General features: G+C 37.4%; 1 protein-coding gene across 1 annotated transcript in view; it reads right to left on the reverse strand.

The window, feature by feature from the left end:
- Positions 1-2,135: 2,135 nt before the first annotated feature.
- Positions 2,136-24,436, reverse strand: part of ATXN10 (ataxin 10) — a gene marked incomplete at its 5' end in the record, with an annotated part of 121,842 nt that continues 99,541 nt past the window's right edge. Inside the window, 2 exons of the mRNA XM_082308963.1 lie at positions 2,136-2,836; positions 19,749-19,812. Coding sequence (XP_082165089.1) covers positions 2,649-2,836; positions 19,749-19,812 — 252 coding nt within the window. The 3' untranslated portion in view covers positions 2,136-2,648. The remainder of the gene's footprint in view (positions 2,837-19,748; positions 19,813-24,436) is intronic.

The raw sequence follows: 24,436 nt of genomic DNA on the forward strand, positions 1-24,436 counted from the left end.
TCCACTGTGAAAGCCCTACATTTCCCATTTAGAAAACACAACTATTACTCCATTATGTACGGAAACACACAAAACCCTTTTATTTATTTGTGTTTGTTATGATTTGGCTTATATTTATGGGTTTGTGCGTATTCCATTGGTGGGTACACAACCATCAAGTTAAAAAAAAAGTCTATTCCCAACTGCTTAAAAGGAAAAAGGGACTCCCACTGCTTTTTCCACAACCAAAGTTCTTTCTGGATTTGCTTTGTGAACAGGATTTTAACTCTTTATTAGCCTAAATAGAGGGAAATTCTTTGCATTTTTCCCCTAAACAAAGTTCATTTTCTTTTTAGGATAACTATTGGTTTTGGGTTTTTTTTGTTTGTTTGGTTGGTTTTTGTTATTTTCTTCACTTTGTTGAATTATCTAACATGAGTTTCCTAAGTAGTGGTGCTAAAGTAAAAATGCTTGAGGTTTTATAATTACTCAACTGAAAACGACTACACTTTATTTCTAGGTGCTATTCTATTTGATGCTCCTTTGTTAGCAAAAATTAAATTCGTTCCTTTTGAAGTTGAATGACGTAGCCTTCTGAATAAAACAATTCTTTGTTTTCAAAGAGGAGAATTCTATTTTTTGCCATTTAGTTGCTAGGAGTATGAATTTTCCATTGTGTTATGGAGATAAAGATTAAAAAACCCAAACAAAACCAGCTGTAAATCTTATGTGACATAGTAATTAAACTGCTAAAAAAATTCTGGCGTAAACACAAGAATTAAGGCTTACGGAAACCATTGAGAAACCACAATCTGACAGATCATGTGCTCAAGAAGAACCAAAAACGTACATCCTTTTCCATTCAGCTAGCAAAAGGCACCTACCTGTGTAAGAAGTGACTTTATAAGCCAGCACTTAAACACAACAGTTTTTAATATCCTCTGAAATGTTTCCTGTCAAATTATTTTAAAAAAGCAAATAAAGCACTTTGCTTATATTCACATTTATTCTTTGCTCAAACAAAGAACCCTTTTCTCCCCCATTTGTTTTTAAAGTAAGAAGTCACTACAAGCAACACAAGTTATAGTCTTTGTTCCTATTGCCATTATCCCTTTATATACATCCTTTACTTAATAAGCATCTGAAGAGAGCAGTTTTATATCATTGCCTTTAAAACGAACAGGTGACAAAATCCCACTAGGTCAATTCCATAGTCCCACCTGGTCAGCATGGTAGACTCTGGAATTTTATGGTTAACTAGAAATGATCTTAGTAGTCTGGCTATACTCCCCATCAGTTTTAAGCATTACTATATATCTGTAATATTTCAAGGTACCACGTGGGTTTTTTTTCCATTTTTAAGTCAAAAAACAAATTGGAGGAGCAAAAGCTGATGCACGTGGCTGAGCGTCCGTTACATGTACATGTAGTTTTAGGACATAAACCTGCCTTTCCATTTAAGAATGGCATTAAATGATGACAACAACATGAACAATTCAACTTTTCTGTTAAGACACAACTGAAGATAACCAAATGACAGCAAGGATATACAAGCGCTAATAATATTAAGCTGTAATTCTTGTTTTGCTTAGGCACGGAGGATTATGTTTCTTGGCTACCAGGGCAAAGCTATGGCACACACAGAGTTAACCGTGCCCCCCCCCCCCCCCCCTTCACCCCCCTTCTCCCCCATCTCATTCATGCCACATTCCACAGTGGCAGGGTCCAACAACAATATAGGAGGGTACCCAAAATGAAGAGGCAGGGCCTTCCATTCTTCTGCCTCTCTTGAATTAATTAACTGGAAATGAGTTTTGTCAATGTTTTGGAAAGGCAGAGGGGTGAAAAGAAACTGCTAGAATTAATCACAGTGAGAAACTACCTCTTCAGCAGTCTGCCAGAGTTCAGAAAACCCATGAGAAGTGCAAAATAAAAGGAAAGTGGGCTGACTTACTATCCAAAGGAACAAATAAAATTCAAACAAACACCCAAGTCTCCAAAACAGAGACATGCCCCAGTGCAAAGGAATGTAGCATCTGTTGCCACAACAGCTTCAGCTTTGTTTTTAATACACTTGTCATGAAGACTGAAAGGTAACAAGGTAGAAAAGACAATTTACTAATAATTTAAATACACAGAAGGCATGTTGTGTTTAATTCACTAAATATTCATGTACACCCAATGTTCCACTGATCCTTATATAAGCAGAGCTATTTAAGCACGATGACTGAAAATGAGTAACTTCAATTGTTTAGCCCTGACTCAGCATAGATCTTTTAAATGGAGAAGGGAGACTGCAAAGCAGCTATTTCTTTGTTGAGTTTTTAATGATAGTTATCTTCAGGTTCAGCAATGGAAATTGTAACAACTCAATACTGCACGCATGACATCTTTCTACTAACGAAACAAGAAAGTAATGAAATTTCAACCATCTGAAAAGAAGGACCTTTTTGCATAGGTTAATTTACCTAGGTATTCAGAAAATGTGTAGGTGTCCTTTTGTTTACAACGGTGAGGCAGAAGTATCATTTGGCAGTTTTTCTGAGAATGAACGTAACACTTCCAACAGACTGGAGCTAAAACTGAAGAAATCTTGATTGCCTGAGCAGGGAAAAATATTTTTAAAGAGAAATCATCTTTTAATGATTTGACTGTTCTTAATGTTTTGTTCACGAGGGCTTTTTCCTGACAGATCTCAGAATTAACTTGTCATCTTGTTTCTCTATCTCTAAACCCATACTCTCAAGGGCAGAATTGTCTGCCAGCCCCTTCTCTTCCATCTGCGCAATAAGCTCTTGGTTTCTCTCATTCTGTTCAGTCAGATTTCGGATAGCATATACTGCCCACTGGTTCACAACTGTTGGACAAAGTTAAGGATAATTTACTTATTTAAAGATGAAACAATGCTTATTTTAATTTATTACTGCATTCCCTTCCCCCTGCTGCCCCCCCCCCCCAATCCCTCAAACCCAGAAAAGCAGTAGAAATCAAGGGTTGGAAAAAGGAAGACACTTACAGGCAATGACTCTGAACCTGCAAATACTTGCATATGAGGTAATTTAAGTTTAAATGAGGTATGTCCATTAACTTCAGGCAAGTTTACTAGGTTTTATCTTGAATTAAAAAAAAAAAAAAAAAAAAAACAACCCAAAACATAAAGGAACTGCAGGAATGAAAAGGACATATTGTTTTAAACCAAAACTACAGTTCATTGAAATGTTCCAATGATCTTCCTAGTGAGATTAAAAAAAAAAAAGTCAGTCACTGTGTTTACGATCTGAACACTTCAACACTACACTTCCAAGAACTGGCAAACAAAATGAGCTGTAAATCAGGTGCACAAAAGAAGGCAACTATTATTTTCACTGTACGAGCTGAAGAAATGTAGAAAAAGAGAAACACATCTTATCCAGGTCAGCAACTGAAAACAGCATAAATAATGTGGGAGACACTTAAAAATATTTAACTTCTAACATTATCTAAATTCGGTTCTTTGTGCCTGGGTGCTTTTACAAACTTGCCAACAAAACAGACACTAAGATCACCAGCAGGTAGCTCCTGCTCACGTTTAAATGGGCACAAGCTGCAACTTATTCACCTTCTAAGGTGGTCCCTTGAGGCCAGGATTGAGGCACATGTCAGGGCCACAGACAAAGGATTTAAATTCCCAGGATTATCAGTCAGGCATCTTCCAAGTGAACTACAGTGTTCACTTTATGAAGCGTCAGAGATGTTAGCCCCAATTCTGCAGCTGAAAAGCTATGTTATGATATAATCTTTCCCAAGTTACCCATATGGGAGGCAAGCCATTCTGAATCACACAAAAGTGGTTTGCCTGCAGGGCACCAATTATTTACTACATGTAGCTTCACATCCAGTAGAAGAATATGCATAATTTACTCATCTCCTTGACGTCTTTTGGGTTGGACAGTGTCTAAGCACAGCGATAAGATAGTGTTCTTACGGGCATTTGCCAGGGGGTGACTGGAGGGGAAAACTCCTCAGTTGTGGAAGATGGGAACTTCAGCCAAAACAATAAAATACAGGAACTGGACTTTCTTACACAATCTATCGTGACAGCATTTGGAAAATCCAGTGCCACTGCATGCACATTCTTAGAGTAGCAGTCTTGCCATTTTCTCTGCACACCTTGCACCGGCTGTTGTGCCTACCTTGCTGCCACCTCCAACTACCCTTAGGCTTATACACTTTCAGCAGAGGCAGTCTTTGATGCCGGGTTGTTGGATGCAGCAGGCAATGTGGATGAACAACAGCGTGTAGCAGAAGTAGCTTTCTTAATATAAGACCAGGTTCTGCCTTCACAAGCTTACATTTTAAGAGAGGGGAAGTGATAAACTGAGAATACAGGAGACCAAAAAAAAAAAATGTTTATGACGATACCTAACCACAGTGCTACTTAGATGTCAAAAGAGAATAGAGAAGGGACTGAAATAAAAAGCACACGAAGAATCCTCAACAGAGAGGGAAGGGTTCAGATGAAGAGTAGCTTGGACAAACATACATGCTAGGGAACAATCCTGCATTGGCATGCATCAGTGAAACAGCCCCCTGCCTTTTAACAGCAGTTTATATTCATTTTCATATTCAAGCAGCCCAGAACTGAAAATCAAAAATGGCAAACCAGTAACAACTATCGGGCTTTTTTCTGACAGAGTTCTTCAGACTTTGTCAGGAAACATGCTGCACACCTCCTTCATTTAAAAAATTCTGTTGTGAGGTAATGACAGAGGAGAGAAATTAACAAAAAAAAATATCACATCAAAGCCTTAATAGGTGACCATGACAGAGAATATCAATGTATTCCCTTCTATCAATGCATCATTGCTATAGTTAAGTGAAAACACAAGTGTCAAGCTACATTTAAGTTACATAAACTGAGTATTTCCACTGAAGATTATATTTGAGCATATAAAACAACAATAAAATACTAAAGAAATAAAATCATATGTGAGCAGAATCTCACTCATCAGCTCCAATGATGAGAATAAATTTCAGAATAGTAAAGTATGCAAGCTGATGACTGCAGATGAACAAATGCTGATACCTAGCAGGTCTTTCCGAGGTCTGATTTAGGGCATTTCACGAGCACCAAAAAGTAACGGGAAGTTCTCCCAATGGACTGTGAGAAACATACTACCACGCTCCCTGGTTCTGCTCCTGCAATGAGGAGCAGACTTCTCTTCTTGTGTTCCTAAAATACAGCTTTGCATAAAATACAGCACTTGCATGAAAGAATACCTCCTAAAAAAATAAAAGTGATTTTCAAAGAAAGAGTGACAGTTCTCAATCACGCAAAGTGCCACACAGAGAAAAAAGTACTCTCAAAAAAAATTTTTTGTGTATTAGCCTTGGGAATAATCCTGTTACCATCATCTTTATGTCTTTCAACACAAAAACACTGCTAAACCCCACAGCAAATGATGTTTTCCTATTATCATATCCATTCATGCTTACATAATATCTAAGACATCCCCATTATCTTATGAACTCTATCATCATTATGGCATTTATCATTATTGACTACTGTAGCTGAAGCTGCAAAACGGTTTCAATAACGTTTTCACTCATTCAAAAACTCTTTTCTGTATGTAGGTTTTCCATTGTAAATTCAGTCATGAATATGCATGATTTCCCTTGTTCGCATGCTGTGTGAGGCTAAGACCTTTGGATGGCTGTGTGCAGACCTAGACAGACTTAAGTGTCAGCAGAGATTAAAGCTAGTCCCCAGCTAATATTCACATTACCCTCTTGCTTCTCTCCAAAGATAGAGAGACAGAGAGAAAATTAAACATATTCTAGAGTCTCTAATCCTACCAACACTTTAAGCACTTTATTGTATGCTCAGCTTTAGAAAGAGAGCTTCTAAAGTTTCCATAGTTACGACAAGTAAGAGCATGAGCCTATTTGTTGTGAAACTGCATAAAAGAAAAGAAATGCAGCAAGCACAGTAGATCTGATTGCGTAGACTTGTCTAGGTTTTTCCAACAGAACATATTGCATTCTCAAATCAATTAATATTACAGACAAGTGAAGATTACAATATCTCTGTCACAGTGCAGAGGGCATACAAAAGTAAGAAAAAAATAATTCTGTTTTGCAGGAGCTTCATTACTAGACTACCTGTGTTTAGGGAATAAGAGCAAATATTTGTACGCATTTATAGCAACTCCTTTTCAAAATCCTTCAGTACTGTACGCTATGGGACTCCTATGTTATTTTGACTTATACAAACAATAACAAAACTGAATCAACTTGCCCTGTGTTCCATACTTGTGTAACATCTTCATACAGTAATTTAAAATTTATCATCTAAACTCCTCTGGGTTGTAACTTCAGTTGTCAGGGAGGGGGGAATACAGGGAGAAAGGAAGAGAGGTGGAGAAAATGTGCTAGCAATCTGCCCTAAAGGATGACAAATTTTACTATCTACATAAACCATGAAAATCTATGCCACTAAATCCTGCGGAAGTTTTGCCATTGACTGCAAAGGGAACTTTTCACAATTCCCTTGTTTCTTTTCATATGGATTCTGCTACAAGAGGTTGCTATAGTCAATGCTAGCAATAGCACAGTGACTGTTTTGTAAGTTTAATGGCGTGTGAAAATACAACCGCATACTGTCAGGAGTCGCTAACCAATATCCTATTGCAATGCATTACTGAAGAGGAGGACTTACAAACCATTTCCCAAAGAGAGTATTCCAGCTTTTCATTCTCATATTAGGAGGTCCAATTTGGACTAAATGTTATTGGCAAGTCTATTGCAGGACCTCTACGAATTGTTCTATAAAACAATTTGGATTCTATGGATGAAAGATAGTAGACGTCATTATTAATGAGGTTTGAATCTGACAAGGTAGACATACAGCAATGCATAAAGTAATGTTGAAAGTATGTTGCTTGAAAAAGGCAAGTAGTAAGTTTTAATAGTTAAATGTTAACTAATATAGGATACTGAAGAGTGGCGACAAGGAGAATGAAATATGTACATCTGTTTTCTTAAATCCCCTTGATATTCATTAATACTGAGGAATTTCTAAATAGAACATCCTTTGTGAAGAGTTTGATTTATTACATAGTGTAGATACTTTTTTTTTTTTTTTTTTTTTTTAGGTAAACCATTTCCTGCACTACAGTTGATTTTCAATAATTAAACGATTACTTAGGAAACTCTCTTCCTTAAGAGTCATTTGGCCTAATGAGAAAAAGAGGATATTCTTTGCTCAATTCTATTACATCATTTAAATCAGATTTTTGACTATTTAAATATTTACTTCATTTCAGTCAAATATAGGAAGAGATACAAAACCTTATCAAGAAAGACAACCCACACGGGCTGGCACCCTAGTCAAACGGGCTGTTTATGCAACAACTAAAGCCACCCAGCTTCTCTATGAGCTTTTCTGGAACAGGTCTATAGGGCTAAAAACCAGAGACAATGAAAATACAATTCTTGTTAAATATATTTCTTTCTGGTCTTCAACAAGTAATCCAATTATCACTAAAACTTCTGTAGAGAGGAATGAAATACTAAAGTGTCACATTAGAAGAATCACTTCCACTTATAGACCTGACTGGACCACGCTGAAAAGACATAAACCATTTCCCCTTCAAGTCTTTCAGTCCTTTTTAGTACTTTTGGTTCACAGCAACTTGAAGATAATTCTTCTCACCATTAAAAGAGGTCTCTAGACAGCTACCGCAACTGTTAATCACAGTTCGGATCCATGTGTCGTGACTGACCACACGTAGTAGACAGTCAGGATTTTGGTCCCTCACAGTCAGCCAAATTGCTTACAAAGCTCCACAAGTTTCTTCCTGTCGGGCGTTTTAGTAGTTTTATGAAGTCCTAGCAGCTGTATAAAATGATAGCAATTCCTTACAACTCCTCCTTTACCTTTTTTACATAACTTTTACTTCTGTTTAAAACATTACCAGAAAAGTAATTGCAAAAAAACATAAAGAACTAAAGGTATTATCTCAATTTATTTACTTATTTTAAAGAAGCTAATTCATACTTTTAGAATTAATATTTTGGATTCTATTTATTCCCGACATTAAATTACCTCCATCAGAAAACTTCAGAAATTCAGCCTATACAAACTTAAAATACTCTGCCTAGAAGTTAGAATAAAAGGTCTAAAATATTTCGGTTGCTTGTATTTTTATTTATTCCGTATCAGCTATTACCATCTATTATTGCAGTCACCCCATTCTGAGTTTAAAGGCTAGAAACAGGCAGTGTTGTACCAGCCAGGAGCATTCTTCCTTCCCCTGCTTGACCTGGCTCTTGCAGAGCAGACACAGCACAGCTCATCTAACCTAGAAGCCTCCAAGGTGGAGAGGCACCACTGGATGCTGGAAGAGGCATTTATTCCTGATCACACTTTTTAGGGATTAGATTTGTAACACTGGGGAACCTAAAGCAGAGGTTCATTTCTGCTACAGGTAACTCTCACCTGGTCCAAGAGATCAGGAGGGTTGGCCATCCACTGCCAAACAGGCTTCAATCTCCACCACTACGTGGCAGCAAAGCTTCACTGGACATGCATAAAATAAGATGCCTGCAGCCAGCCCTTTCCTACTCCTGACTGGGACAGGAAGACCAGGGTGGGCTGCTGATGCTTACTGCAAACACTCCCCATTCAAATTTGCCTCCACAAAATATTTTGGTAAAGACCCAAAGCCTATCCCCAAAAACCTGAACTGGGGTTTGCAGCTCAAATTCCACTCTGTAGAACATTGCTTTGCCAGAGAAAGATCTCAAATGATACCATCTCAGAATAGACAAACGGGCAAAACTACTCAAAGTAATCAAAATAGTTTCAATACTAAGGCAGCATTCTCTGTAATTCACAGCCTACAGAAATTAGGAAACATCCGCAGCAGAAAATAATTGTACATTAAATATTTTTTTCCAGTTCCCACGCCTTCACTAACCTCCCACACCAGTAGTTAATCTCTTCCTCTAGCAGACAAACGCCATCTTTCTGGCTACCTGTACTTATAACAGTCTCCAAATGTCCTACCTATCATCTGTAATGATGAATCCATTTCTTAAAGTGTGACTTGTGGGATACAGGTTTCTTTAAAATGGGAATTATATCTTCTGTGTAATCAGACAGGCATGTTATATCTCATGTATAACTTTCAGTGAAAGTTCACCCATTTAAATATTTATAGCCAACACATCTACTTTAAGACCAGAATGGGCGATTATACCTCTTTTGCCCAACAGTTCTGCACAGAACACAGACGACCAAAGGTCAGTACCTCTTGAAATCAAGCCTCTCAGTTCTGTTTCATGTACAAGATACTTCATGCCTTTTTCTGAAAGACATCCAATCTTGACTGGGAGATTTCCACGTGTCCCTAAATAAACTGTTCCAGTGGGTAAACTCATTACAGCCTGTGATTTATTTCTGGTTTACATTTGTGTAGAATTGTTTCCAAACACTGATTTTCATCACAGATTAAAAAAAAAAAAAAATCACAGATCATAATCAAGGCACTCGGTAAACATCTTTTGCATGAACTAAAGAGAGAAACTGAGGGAGATATTCCAAGCTTTGCATAATTTTGTACATCTTCCCTCCATTTGTATTTTTCAGCATCCCTTTTGAAGCATAGGCACCAGAGCTATGAAACAAATTCTGCCAAAGTTTGCTATATGGCTGATTACAGATGCAACGCAGCTGCCTGCTCCTTCTGGCTATTAATAATTCAGAAAAAGTGAAAACCAAAAGCGCACAACATTCAGCTGCCCTCTCACTCCTAGCTACACTCCTGCAAGAATTGTCCAAACCCTTTCTCCAGGTTATTCAGAACCACATTTTCAGCACTGTCCAATTCTGACACCCAGACTCAAATCATGAGGCTTGTTCTTAGTTCCAAGGCTTGACTGCTTTTAACTACATACTCACTTCAGTGACGTCCAGCTAAATGGTACCCCAATGTTCATTAAAGTGCTATTTACTACTTCAGCAATTTGGGTTACTAAGGCATTTCTTACCTAGAGCAATGTGGGGATTTTTCTCCCCAGACCGCTAGTATTTCTAGGTTAACAGATTACACAAGACACCACTGAACAGTATTATATATCTAGATTGCTATTAGTCTGTAATGTCTGCCAGCTAACAACAGTTAATCCATATTCTATGTGCCTCCTTTCATGCTCTGTGGGACTTAAAAGCACAGTGCAAACACACCTTCATATACTAGGAAATTAAACACAAAATTTCGGTTAAGTACTCCAGAGCTACAAAAGCCATAGTACATGTTTAGCTATGTCAGGCTATTTTTATTATAATGTCTCTTATGCCAAAACTTACAGAACTTTAAAAAAAATTAAGCCATAACCTCTAGTTTGTTTTACTTTTTCCTATACTCAGACTTGTAATACTAGCTTAAAACCATGAATATGACACATTCATTTTTGCTGCTTAGGCTGCCAATTTTTTTTAGAATTATGACTTACATTTTTAATAGAAACCCGTAATTTATGAGTAACTATAAATCATCTGGTTTTAAAACAGGAAGAATCACACTCTTGATCAATCTTAAGCTAATGCTCCACAGTAACAATATTCTGTTCTTACAGTCCCTTCTATTACACTAATCCCATTTTAAGAATTCGTGACAACTAAATCGATTAGTTATCTACAAGAGGTACCAGAGAGTTAGCAGGTTGTTACATTAAAAAGAAAAAGCTTCAATTGCTGTTACCTAACTGTTAAAAATGCTTTAGCTTATCTTCTTTTCCCAGGTACAGAAAAAAATGCAAAATTCCATTAAGTTGAAACTCGTGTATCAAATTACTATTAAAACCTACTACAAACATTGAGATGTAAAGCACTAAAGCATAGGGGGATGGTAACTGTGTTCACAAACTGATTAAATATCAGGCAGACTGTAGTCATTTTAAATTTCCTTGGACATGTAAAGAATAAAGATCCACCTACACATGGAAATATATTCATGTGCATTTATATGCATACATATAGAAATAAACAGCTTTTCTAAAACGCTTTAAAATGGAAATTACAGAAGTCAAATAAAACTTTCAAAAATTTGGCACTAGACTCAAAAACCCAACCTAGTTAATATCTGAGATGTGGTCAAGCTAATTATAATTTATCACTCTAAGTTAGATGACAAGATAAACTTACTCACAATTTGGATAGAAGCTCTTTTTCTATTTATAATCTCTGGAGATTAATCTTTTTATATACATTCAACAAGGATCTGTATGCCAGCTTATCTATCAGCATTGTACTTGAGTATTTTATTAATTCAGGGTCCCTGAATAACTTCTGTGGCATAACTCCCTCCCCTGCTGCTTTTGGTAATTTCAAACGTTACTTCACAAGTAATCGAAACAATGAAGGTAAATGACACTCCAGTCCCAGTCTCATAGATACCCGATGATGTCCAGTGTCCATCCAAAAATAACTACAGTTAAATAAATGAGTGTTTTGAAAGATGCAACTAAATTATAACCAACTAAGGTTTTTCTCCCATGTTTTGCAAAATAGCCATTAGCCACAATTATATCTGCTACAATTTCAGGAAATGGTTGCATCTCCTTGAAGAAATCTCAGAGCACCAAGAGACAAGAACAAATCAACAAGGTCAGTGGAATGGACTGCAAACATATCCTTAGTGAGAAAGGAAAGGTTAGATTTTGGAAACCATTTCAGAAATAGAAAGAACAAAGTCTAAACAAAGATCTGGGGAAGTGAGGGAAAACGATTTAAGGATCAGGAAAGAGCTACATAGGACAATGCATTTGCCGGCTGAAGTTACAGATTGTTTTAATAACAGTGACACAAAATGGGACAACAGAAAAGTGTCAGAATAAAGATGTTATGCAAAGCATTGGCCATATGACATCCGAATATTCTTTGGAGGCATGCAAGAAACAATGTCAAGAAGACAGACTGAAATATGATAAGGCAGTTGTAGAAGGCATTCCATTCTCAATAATATTTTTAAACCACTCCTAGCTTTATTTTAAAAAAACAAAAACCTTTGGGTCTCAAATTTCTAGTGCTCTGTCTCAGCCCAGAGGGGAATTTTTCAAAAGAAAGTCTACAGAAAAATCAAGCAAGCTGTTTGAGCTATAAAAGCAGTGAAATATTATATTTTCTCTGTTTCCTTTTTTTTTTTTTGGTGCTCCTGGTAACTAAAGATCTGCTTTCTTTCAAGAATTCAGGCCTGTCATGGATTTAAATCCACCAAGAGGATTAGGGCAGAGGACAAATATGACAATATTTGGTTTAGAAATAGAGTTATTAACTTTAATTCCTCACTTTTACATGCATGAGTTGGTGCCTACAGAGATTACTCTTCTCAAGGGATTAGAAATATTATAATGTAACATTTGAAAAAGGCTTCTTGCATTCTGTATACCTCTGTTAAACTTTCTCCAGCTCTAAGAGGGACTTTATACATCATGCAGGTTTCTTAATGATGGCAGTTGTCACTTATTGAAGCTGGGTAGAATTGAGATACTGAAGAACAGACTTCATATATACATCTCAGCAAATCTGCTTTAGTAATTTATATACTCTCAAGAAAATTAATACTACCCCCTCCCCCCGAACTTTGAATTTCAGTATTTTAATCATCCTGCAGATGCACTAAATAAATTGCATCCTGAAATCATGGAATCATCAACCTGAAATATACCAGTAGGAATTCTAACTTTGTTAAATGTCCAAACACAAAATTTAACCTGTGGTCATTTCTGGAAGGAAAAAAGGGACAGTGCTTTCACTTCCCAGAGTATCTTTTCCTGTACTGCAACACTGCATTCCTCCTGTGATCTTAGTCTTTTTCATGTTAACTTTGCATTTGACAAGAGAAAATTTGTTCTTGGGGAACAGTGTGGATTACTGATATAGCTAGTAGATGTAGAACATCTCACAAGAAAACTTCACATTTTTGCTTCCATTCTAAAGTAAACATTTTCTTACAACAAACATTTCAGAAGTGCAGTCTTTGAGTCAGAAGTGAAATCTAGCAAATATGCCTAATCCCGACATGCTAGGTTTTTTCTTGGTTCTTCACCTTTAGGTGAGTTCTGTTCCAAAGACCTTGCAACATACAGAAAAGATAAACAATGGGTTAAGACATGGAAGTCGTATTATCCCAATTCTTCAGACGGGAAGCCAATGTCAACAGTGATTTAACATAGGATTAGGTTACACGAATGCCTCCTGTACCCTTTTCAACAGGGACCATGCACCTAGTTCCTCCCCCTTCAGAGCTTTACAATAATCCCACTTTGGAGACTTTATTCAATATCGTATAGAAAATTCCTACTTAGAATGAAATCCAGACTTCTTCAGTCCATTAACGCTTCTGTAAGAACAAGACTGGTTACTTCCAATGCTGCTTTCAAGAGTGTAAACACGATCTGATGCATAGTGACAGAAATAGGCATTGGTGGGCAGATAACCTTCCCAAATAAAACCAAAAGCAGTGTTTGGTAATAGCTGTGTTTTTCACCGTAAGAAATAACAAGAAAGTTGAAGACTCTTGGGAATCATTTAGGAAACTGGCCCACCACTGCAGCCAAAAAAACCCCTTATCATGCAACACCGAGGGATTCCCTTCTGAGCCACGCAGACCCCTAGGCTCCGTGAGTATCTAACAAAATATAAAGAATTCATAGCAACTTGCAGGAACAGCATAGGATTTGGTCTGCTGAATAAGGTGAAAGAAATAAGCCCCTCTCAGAGACTGTTCTTGCTCAATGAATAACCACACTTGTACCTGTTCCAGTTTCCAGTCTGACCAGTTCATCTGAATATAACTGTAAGACAGAGAAGGAGCTAAGGTTTGTGCATATGCCACAAACCAGAAATCCTCCACTCTTTCCAGGGTTTTAGAGAAGAATTATCAGCACGTACGAGTTGAATCGGACTGGAGTATGGCAATATAGTGATTTCTTCTTGCTTGACCATTTTTTTCATTGTAGTTCCATCTATGGTAGTTGGCTGCTACTCAGTTGATATTTTGTGTTGTCTTTGGCACTAGGAACCTAAAGGTTCAGGCCAACAAATTTCTGTTCTTTACCTGCGCTGAAAAGTCCCGTTCTTCCACTGCCATCCTCAACGACTGCTGGGTCACTAAAAGTGTACTATCTACCATTTTGTTAAAGTCATAGTGACAATCAGTACTGGTTTACAGAAAATAAGATTCTAGTAGTGCTCTGTGTCCGAGGATAAGGGCTGCAGCAGCAGCAACCTGTGATAATCCAAAATTTTAGCCATCTACCAAAGAATACACTTGCATTCAGCCCAAGCAGACTTTGGACTTACTTGTGCAACAAGGCAAGTGTCAATGGGATGAGGAAAAGGGTAATTTTTTTCCAAGTGGGCAGAACTTGACTGGGCATGACAAGGTCATTACTGTTTTCCTCAGTAGTCTAGGTCCTTTGCACTGACCGTATTCACTGAAATAACATGATTTTATGTATGCTTATGAAAATATGGAATCAAATAGGTCACCTCAAACTACTAAATGCATTGGCAGTGCCTAAAATGAGCTTTCCAAAGAAAGGCAACCATTACTGATGTAATGTTATGCTGTATTTTCTTGCCAACATACATGAGATAGCCACATTTACGTGAAAACGCTCAACTGTATGATGGTTTACTCTAAAAAGTCAACTCACACTCCTATTTTTGCTTTCTACTGGCTTCTATTCAGCTGTGAGGCTTTTTTACAGTATGTGGCCTGGTTTAGGTTGCACTCTGTAACTTAGAAATAAAATGTCTGTCAGCTCCCCCGAAAGTCTTTGCTGACATCTCACAAAAACAAACTGCCATTGTTGTAGACCATAGCAACTTGATTTCTTCTAGCTTTACCCAGAAGTTTCATGAACCACAATTATACTTGCTGCTGCCATGGAGTCAAAAGTATTTTCAATCTACCTCTCAGATGACTTTCAGACTGAATATAACAGAAGGAGCTTGGGGAAGGAGTATCTGAAAATTAACTTACATTTTCTACATTTTCATCCATTATTCAAACTAAGGGGCCTATGTATGGAAATCCACAGCAACCACATGTTTTCCTTTCACAAATGCTGAAAATTCTTACTCCTAAAACATAGCCAGCTGGGTGTTTACTCATATATATAAACATATATATCTGTGTGTACATACACACACACCACACAGCAGGATATTTTTTCTTCAAGTATGACTGCACTTCTGGCTAACAGAAAAACATGCCTGATTAGGGGTTAATATAATATGGACACTTACATGGTCATTCCAATTAAATTCAGACATTCACAAAATCAATTTATCAAGACACTTACTATAAGAATCTCAAAAGGGTAAGATTGGCAAGCATCCTGAAAAAACAAGAATATTCCATGTTCAAAACTGCATTTCACTTCTGATTTTCAAGTTTCACCAGTTTAACTAACAGCTGTTATGTTGTAGTACTTTGAATATTACATTTTTTCCTAAAATAGTAATAAATATTTTTAAGGACAGCCATTAAACTAAAAAAAAAAAAAAAAAAAAAAAAGAGAGAGAGAGAGAGAAGGTATATCTTTGTGTGTTACTCATAAGTCTAAAAGTTAGGAAGGAGCAGAAAAACCAAACAATTTAGTTAAGGTAAACTGAAAAGTCTTCAATAATAAACCGTTTAAGTTTATTCAAAGTCTTTCATAAGAACCTTTTTTGTATGATTAGGGTCAATAGTCTTTTGATCAGAATGGGCTGGCCTCCCTCCTTATGTTTGCCTTAAGCAAGTGGAATCTGTGAAAGGTCAGAAATGAAGCTGGAAGGAGCAATAAGAGCTTAGGATGAGGTAAAAGACAGGAACAAAAAGAAGGGCTCTTGTCTGATACTAGAGCCTGTCAGAGATGAGGAAGATGGTGGCTCAGAGAGCAAAATAGAAGATATTTTAATTTAGAACACCTTTTCAACCCGAATAACTTGAAAAGCAGGATCTGAAGTAAATTTTTTACTGGTATTACCCAGATAGGCATCTCCAACCCACTCTGCTATTCTGTGGCAAGTTTAATTTATTTGTTTTTAAACACAGGTTACATAAGTAAAGCACAACCCTCCCAACTTTTCAGAATCAGAACAAAAAAGTGAATTTTTCAAAACCAAAAATTTATCTCATGAAAGAACCTCTCCTTAATCTAAAGGCAAATAAGTCCACTTGCATTTTGAAATACCCTTTTTTCTTTTGAATACAGAAGGACAGTTATGATTAGGATACAGCCAATTCAAGATGGAAGATTTAAAGGGTATAGGAAAAGTTAAAATGACATTCAGCCTTCTCAGAAGTTTAACTCTTCAGAAGTTTAACTCTTCAGACCCCAAGGTCTATAATGAACTGCATCTCCCAAGTCTCACTCTATTTACCTTTTCCCCTGTGCTAAAAGCCTGACAGCTAACAGTTGAAAATCTGGCATCTTTCAGCATTTCTCCATTGAATTTACTTGAAACCATGGAAAGTTACAGAAGCCAAAAATTTAAATTAACAATTCAAATAATCTTTACAAGAGGTACAGAAAATTTATTCTTAACTGTCCATAATCATCTTCATGGCTGTTACTAATGAGCTTTTTTTGTTGCTTTCACTCATGAAATATCCTGAAGGAAAAAGTACTATTTGTTAGTATAAATGTAAAAGATACAAGTCTTCCTGAGATGTAATTAGACAAGATAACTGAAAGAGGAATTCAAACGTAAAAAGCTAAAGCAATGCAACAATGTCAGTTGAACTTCAGCTAGCTATGTCAAAAGCGATGAACCTCCTGATATTTCTATGCGCATTACAGAACTGTTCAGGATCTCAAAGGATGCAATTTTAAGGTAATGACAGGTTTACAAAGGAATTTGTTTTAGGATAAGAGCAGACCCATTTCCTCTTTCAGTATGCTTCCATACGCTACAAATAAAAAGATTTATCAAAGGATTTCTCTCAAAGGTAATAAAGAGCTCTTTTAACATCTAACATGGCAGTCCAGCTTCTACTGATGAATTGCATACTTTAGGGAAATTATGTTTTTTTCTATCCAGAAAAAAAAAAAAATCCTATCACTTTTACCACAAAAGTTATTTTTCTTTGGAAAATTTTGTATGTGTAATTTGAAGGCAGAACTTAGTTACTAAAATGTAGAAAATCAGTATATCAACTCTGTTTTCAGTAGAAAACATAACAACATCTTAACTGTAGAGCTTGGGTGTCTCTGAAACAGATAAATCTCAAACAAAAATGTGCATCTACAAAGACTTTACTAAGAAATCTAAGAAGTTCTTATATAAAAGGAATCTGGATGAAACTTTTTCCAGTCAGCTTTATCCAAGGAGAAATCCAAGTAACACAGCCTGAAACCACAAAAACAAGCATTAGAAACAAGAATGCAAAGAGAAGTTTCTGGACATGACTCCCCAAAAGGAACCCTGGCTGAAGAGCTACACCGAGCCATCCTTTGCAGCTTTCTACATCACCCTGGCAAACTGCAGTACCACTGAGTAATCACATTCGAATTTCAGCAACTCTCTCAACACCCAGCTCAAGAGCTGCCTAAATACTTCCTTTCAATTAATCTTCCTTGAAAAGACAAAAGAGACAAAATATATTCACTCTGGATCACAAAGTTACAATGCAGGCAATTTTAGGATGTTTCCATTTTAAGCAAGTAGGCTTTCAAATCTTAGTAAGAGCATTGCTCTGGTTTACAAGCATCACAAAATGGATCTGTGCCAGACAGGACAGGGTACACAGAGGGAGGAGAGAAAAGGTCAAATCTCTTCAGAGGAATGTTATGCAATGGAGTCAGGCATCTACATGCTACTAAGGACTTGGTTTATGGTGTCTAGAAGTAGCAGAATATGCTGCAAAGGAGATGAAAGTAGAGACAGATACAAACTGCAAACTCCTCTTCTGCTTCCCTGCATAAGACATGCTGAGAACACAGCAGATGAGAAACGTTACAGCCAGGAGAGAAGCAGGGGAGCATGAACCTCATGTAGCACAAGAGCACCTGGAATAGCTCTAGGTCAAACCGATAAACATAGTAGCCAGAAGCTGTACTCCAAAAGCTGACACAGCAAACTTTGTCACAGCAGGCTGGTCCCCACTCTGCCCAAGTGCTATTACTTTTTCATGTATCTGAATACTGTACACTACAGATCAGTGGTGAAATCTCATATTAAGAGGTGTCTAGTAAGTCTTTAAAACCAAGTAAGCAAAGTTTTATCTTCTGGTAAGAAGTTTATAGTTCAACCATAAAATGTCAGCCTGTATCAAAAGGTGCAAGAAGTTCCACATTGCCCAAAATGCAGTAAAGGCTCCCATGGTATTTTATTTTCATTTCGTTCCAGATCGTAAATTACCACTCTACCCTTTGAAGGCCTCAAACTTTATCCTCTTTCACTAACAGCTAAAATGAAGGATTAATCCTAGAAAGAAATTCTAAAAGTCATTGCACAGCTGGGCTTTCCAGCAATGGAAGAGTAACTTGGGATCAAAATTTCTTACTAGGTTTTCTCAGGGCTGCGCTTCTGCTTAGGGGAAGGTAACTTTCCCTGCCCTTCCCATCGCATCCAGCAGCGCCCCTTACCAGAACTGGACCATGGAAGTACAACTCTCCTACTCGGTGCACTGTCAAGAGACACACTGTCAGGTCTCCAGCTACAGGAATAGTGATGAATGTAGAAACCTTGCATATAAAGCAACAAAGTGAAAAACTCACAGGATACTTAACACCCATTGCTCCTCCACTCAGCTTGTTAACATTTTCCTATCACCTGTCCCTACATCACTTCATCCTTTTAAGAGATATTTATATGTAGATGATGTTCTACAGCACACAATTATGAGAATATGTAACGTTTTCATAACTTTTTTTTTTATGGTACTTGTTAAAAAGTGAGCTTTTTCTAACGAATTAATTTAAAAAACTTGTTTTGTGTTCAGTATAAGAAAGCTGACATTACTTTAGACAGGAAAGGCATTTGATTTCTAGATGCACTTATCGGCAACTTATAAGGAGCTAATGATTAGATGACAGAAAATAATAGCTCACCCACTGAACACACCAGCAGGGTTACTATGCAGTTCATGAAGAGATGGATAAGTCTGCTTAACAAGCGCTTATGTCCAATATAAAGTTATTTCCCTCTAACATCAATCTATCTTGGAAAGTCTCTGCTCCTAAATCCCAGGAAAAAAAAATCCCAAATATGAAATACAATGCCATTTATATTAAAATCTTCCCAACATTTCTGTAATCTGGATCATTAATTCTCTCAATTATACACATTTTCATTACAGCTTGCTAGCCTTGTCTCTGTGCTTAGAATAAGTTCTCCAGTCAGATTTAATAAGCATGTAGAATTGATGGGGTACTTATTTCAGTCTACTGAATAGATTTCAGTTGAAGCAAAAGCTCCAACATCTGATACAATGACCAAACATAGTCTTAATTCAGACTTCTATCACAGTTTGCTCTCTGAATTGACATTTGTGAACCGGTAATATTTATTACTTTAAGAAACAAATACAACCACAGTTCAACTTAGAATCCAGTTCATGCAAGCATATTTGTGAGTTTGCTCACTTCTGCATCAAGCATTTACATACAACCTAGAAACTCATGAGGCCAGTTAGACTTAGATACCAAGTGAAAGCAATGCTGGCATAAATATATTAAACCAACACAACTTTTCTTCTGAGTCATATTCAATGATTAGTAAAGGATACAAGGATTGTTGTCATCAATGCTGCAGTTGTCCAGGATCAAGGGGATGCCATCTAACTCATAAACCTAAATGAAAACAAAAGTTTATTTTAACAGACGTCTCAACAATACTAATGATGTTTCATGCAAGAAATATGTAAAAACATAACAGGGATGTTTGCTTCATCAAAAATATTAAACATGTTAACATAAATTGCAAAGTAAATCTGGTATTATCAGCAGTAAGTATCACAAAACATTAACACAAGCAGACACTGACTTCACATTCTTCCTTCATTTAGCATGTGTATGACTGAGGTATTTTCTATGTCATGCTTCTCACACTGAGCCAGAAAAGCTATGCTTATTAACAGCTCATGCTTGCTTCCAGAAGGAAGAACCACAAAAAACTACTGAGTGAAAAAAATAGGAATAAAAAAAAAAGTTGAAAAATACATATACACATGCACACAAGTTAGCATGGGGCCACGTGTCTTCTGTATCTATGCAGCCTTCAAAAGCAATGTGTTACCTGTGTGCACCTAAGCCCAAATTATTTATATCAAGTAAGAGCCACTGACTTCTTTCCTTTGATAGCGTGTTCATTATGTTATCAGCAAACCAGCAAAGATGACATCTGTCATTTTTTATTTTCTATATATACGTATACATGTGAATTCACAAATTACACTAATACATTTGTGTGTGTGGATGAGATAATAATGTATAATCTTAATAGACTCATACATACATACACACCCACACTACCAAGAACTCAGGACAAGCCGATGTTCACAATAAATATGTAGCATTATTATCTTAAGAAAAGTATATTTCATAAGAAATTTATCTAGACTTCTAAGGTACACGGTAACACCATACATCATCATGAACACTTACAGCTTTAGAAAGTGTTACTTATTTTAAACGAAAATCTGTTCTAAATTATCTGCAAAATTTCAGCCTTGGAAATACCTTCTTAAGACATATAAGCATTTTTCTTTAAATTACAAAAGTAGTTTTAAAAAGACTTGAGAGCATGAGGATTAACTGTTTATATTCTTATAACCGTATATTATTTATATTCTTTAAGCCACCTGGACATGGTCCTGGGCAACCTAACCTGCATTTAAGCAGAAGGGTTGGACAAGAGGTTCCTCCAGAAGTCTCTTCCAATCTCAACCATTCTATGATTCTGTGATAGCCAAATCATACTTGTACAAATCTTAAATTCTTTAATTTCTTAAAATCTACTTTCAAACCAAGTACTGGCGGGCAAAGGAATTTAGACAGAATGTCAGTTTAGGTTGTGGCTTGATGATGGGATTCTCCTTTCCATCTTTTTTGTCCAAAATAAGATGCGCTTTTATATACTATGTAAAACAACAAATCACTAAGTTTACACTGCAGGATGGATCAGCTTTCTGAAATGCAGTTCTACGGTAAGAGAGGAAAGTTGGGTAGGAGGAGGTTTAGATTTGAAATCCAAAACAGACTATTGATCAGTATAACTGAATTCAATGACAAATCTGAGCACATCCCTCTTACAAGTTCCTTTTCAGATAATCTTATTGCAGAGTCTCAAGCTATAACATGAGAAAGTAACAGTAACAGAGACAGATGTACAAACAGGCAAGGCTTACATGAAAGAAAAGCAAAGAGCATTGCTAGCTCTTGAGACCTAACTGGCACATCTGTGCTAACACGCTTAACTATACCTACATGAAATACAGTTAATAAGGCAAGTTTTAAAATATCCATTCTTTCCACAAAATTTTTGTGTGTTTTCCAAAGGTCATGCATCATGTATGATGTCATACTTCAAAGCCTGAACAAACAGTGACCTTTCTGTAATACAGTACTTGCACATGCTTGGGAAACATTAGTTCTTTGATTTTTATGCTGTAGCCAAACTCTGATACGCCTACAGTGTTACCTTTTATTTTCCATCAGTGAAATGACGAACAGTACAAATTAATCTAGATTAAGTGCTGTCAACTGACATAAACCATGCAATCTGTTCCAGTTTGATTCAAATGAGATTTCAGTTAACAGAGTAAGTAAGTATTCAGGGAAAGTGAAATTTTAATTAAAATCCACACATGCTTCAAAAAGTTACTGCGGGAATATAATGAGATTCCTTCAAAATCAGAACAGAAGAACAGAGAACAGAAGCAGCAAACCATACCCTTAGTGATGTCTTTACGTAAAGACCAGTTGCTAACTACCACTGCCTTACACACCCATAGTCTCTTGAACAGCGTACAATTAAACTGTACATATAATTTGACCAAGTTAGGTGTCACTTTTGTCATCAGTACGCCAGCTTTAGTATGTCACCTGTGACTTACTACACAGTGAAATGAAGCAAGGAAAAGAAACCTTACAATGTACCCACCCAAGACAAACCTATATACTTCTCAGAAGACTCATGAGGCAAAGAGCTCTGATTCCTGAGCAACCACTGCTAGAGAAGTTCCAGTCCATGCCAGCTGTTCGTGAACCACCAGTGATCCACTGGATCAGCATTTTATGGTAACTAAAATCCATGCCAGTGTACTGTAATAATCTGGGCTGCAAACTGAGCCAGTTCAGTAATTGCTCTGCATGTAGTGGAGCCCTTTCTGCAATGAGAGTGCCACAAATAGTCAAAGGAAAAAATCACTGTCCCCCACCAGGCTGTCCCGCTTGCATGCTGAGAGTCTCTCAAATCTTCTCACTCTCATCTGCCTGTAATTGCCCACACCAGCAGATTTTGTAAATATCGAGAAACAATTACCCTAGGTCTCAACCTCTTACACAGATTTACTGGAACTATACTGCCCAATACAAAGAGGTTAGTGAATTTTTCCAACTAATTATCGGCCTCAGAGTTTTTCCTTTGAAGAGAAGTGTCTGTGAAATGCACAGTGCAGAGTAAGGCAGTGGACCTCTTTTGCAGCGATCTTCTGCAGGGCTTGGGAAAGGAGTCAATATTGCACAAGCCTCAAATCTCACTTTAAATAAGGTGCAAAAATATCCTGGGAAGAAAACATGTAGTGGCTGGTGTGAAACTGGCTGTAATCCATCCAGATTTTGGAAGAAATTAGAGACAGAAACTAAGGAACAGGACAGTTCTGGTGTCTGTCTTGTAAACATAATTGCTCATATTGGCCTGTGTTAGAGAAGAACACTAGACCTATTCTCCATTTACATTATTGACAACCTAGCTGACCAACAACAGGGAATTGCACTGGACTGTAAAAAAGCTACAAGGTTATTTTATTACGAAGAACTACAGTGCTTTATTCTGAACTACACTGAAACAATAAATGAAGCTGCAACCTATGTGTAGGCTGAAATCTCGACCACATTTATGTTAATTGCAAAGGTTACTTAAGACAAGTTAAAAATTAAAAACATACAGCTCCGCGCTAGTGATCTCTAGTGCTTCAGTCAAGTCAGTACCAAAAATTTTGGCCTAATGTTATTGTGACAATTTCTGAAGCTGTTTTCTAAAAAGCAGAAAAATAGAACTTCCAGCATTCAAAGGCAGGTGCCCATCTCCACCAGTTAAGAAAGATATCTTTCACAACACAGCTTTCTATTGCTGTCCCACTTGTTTTCTGTACTTGCCTTTGAAACATAATGAAGATCAGTATCATGCCAGTGAGACATTAACATGTATTACACTTAAAAGAAAATGCCTTCCCCAGTGACAAAGTGACTGTTAGTTTTTTTTCTCTTTCTCTGTACCTGGAATTTAATAATCTATTTCAATTACTTAAACCACACACTAAACAGAAGCCCATGTAGGCTGAGATGCTATATAAACATTAAACAAGAGCTTACAAAAGTGACCAGCTCAGACCATATATGCCCACTGCTCTCATGGCCAAGGAACAATATAGTGTTTTATTCAGATGGTTTGGGACATGTCAGTTCTGAGAAAAAAGCTATGCTTTTTCTCTTGATAAACAGTGAATATATTCAGACCAAAATTAAAGCTTTTATGTTATCTTATAGAATTCACATTTATTGACTGATATATAAATAAGGTCACTAGCATAATTAAAGATATCTGCCTAAATAGAACTACCTCTGATAGAATCATAGAAAGTCCTGAGTTGGAAGGGACCCACAAGGATCATCGAGTCCAACTCCTGTCCCTGCATAGGACAACCCCAAAAATCACACCATATGTCTGAGGGCGTTGCCCAATTGCTTCCTGAATGTTGTCAGGCTTGGCACCATGACTGCCTCCCGGGGGAGCTTGTTCCAGTGCTTCACCACCCTTTGGGTGAAGAACCTTTTCCTAACGTCCAACCTAAACCTCCCCTGGCACATCTTCCGGCCGTTCCCTCGGGTCCTGTCATTGGTCATCAGGGAAAAGAGATCAGCACCTGCCCCTCCTCCTTCCTGCATGAGGAAGCTGTAGACCGCGATGAGGTCTCCCCTCAGCCTCCTCTTCTCCACGCTGAACAGACCAAGTGACTTCAGCCACTCCTCGTACAGGTTCCCCTCTAAACCCTTCACCATCTTCGTGGCTCTCCTCTGGACACTCTCTAGTAGCTTTGTATCCTTTTTGTAGTGTGGCGCCCAAAACCGCACACAGTGCTCAAGATGAGGCCGTACCAGTGCAGAGTAGAGCGGGACACTCACCTCCCCCGACCGGCTGGCAATGCAGTGCTTGATGCACCCCAGGACACGGTTGGTGCTCCTGGCTGCCAGG

This window comes from Platalea leucorodia (assembly GCF_965183815.1).
Source record: "Platalea leucorodia genome assembly, chromosome: 4".
NCBI classification, from domain to species: Eukaryota; Metazoa; Chordata; class Aves; order Pelecaniformes; family Threskiornithidae; genus Platalea; species Platalea leucorodia.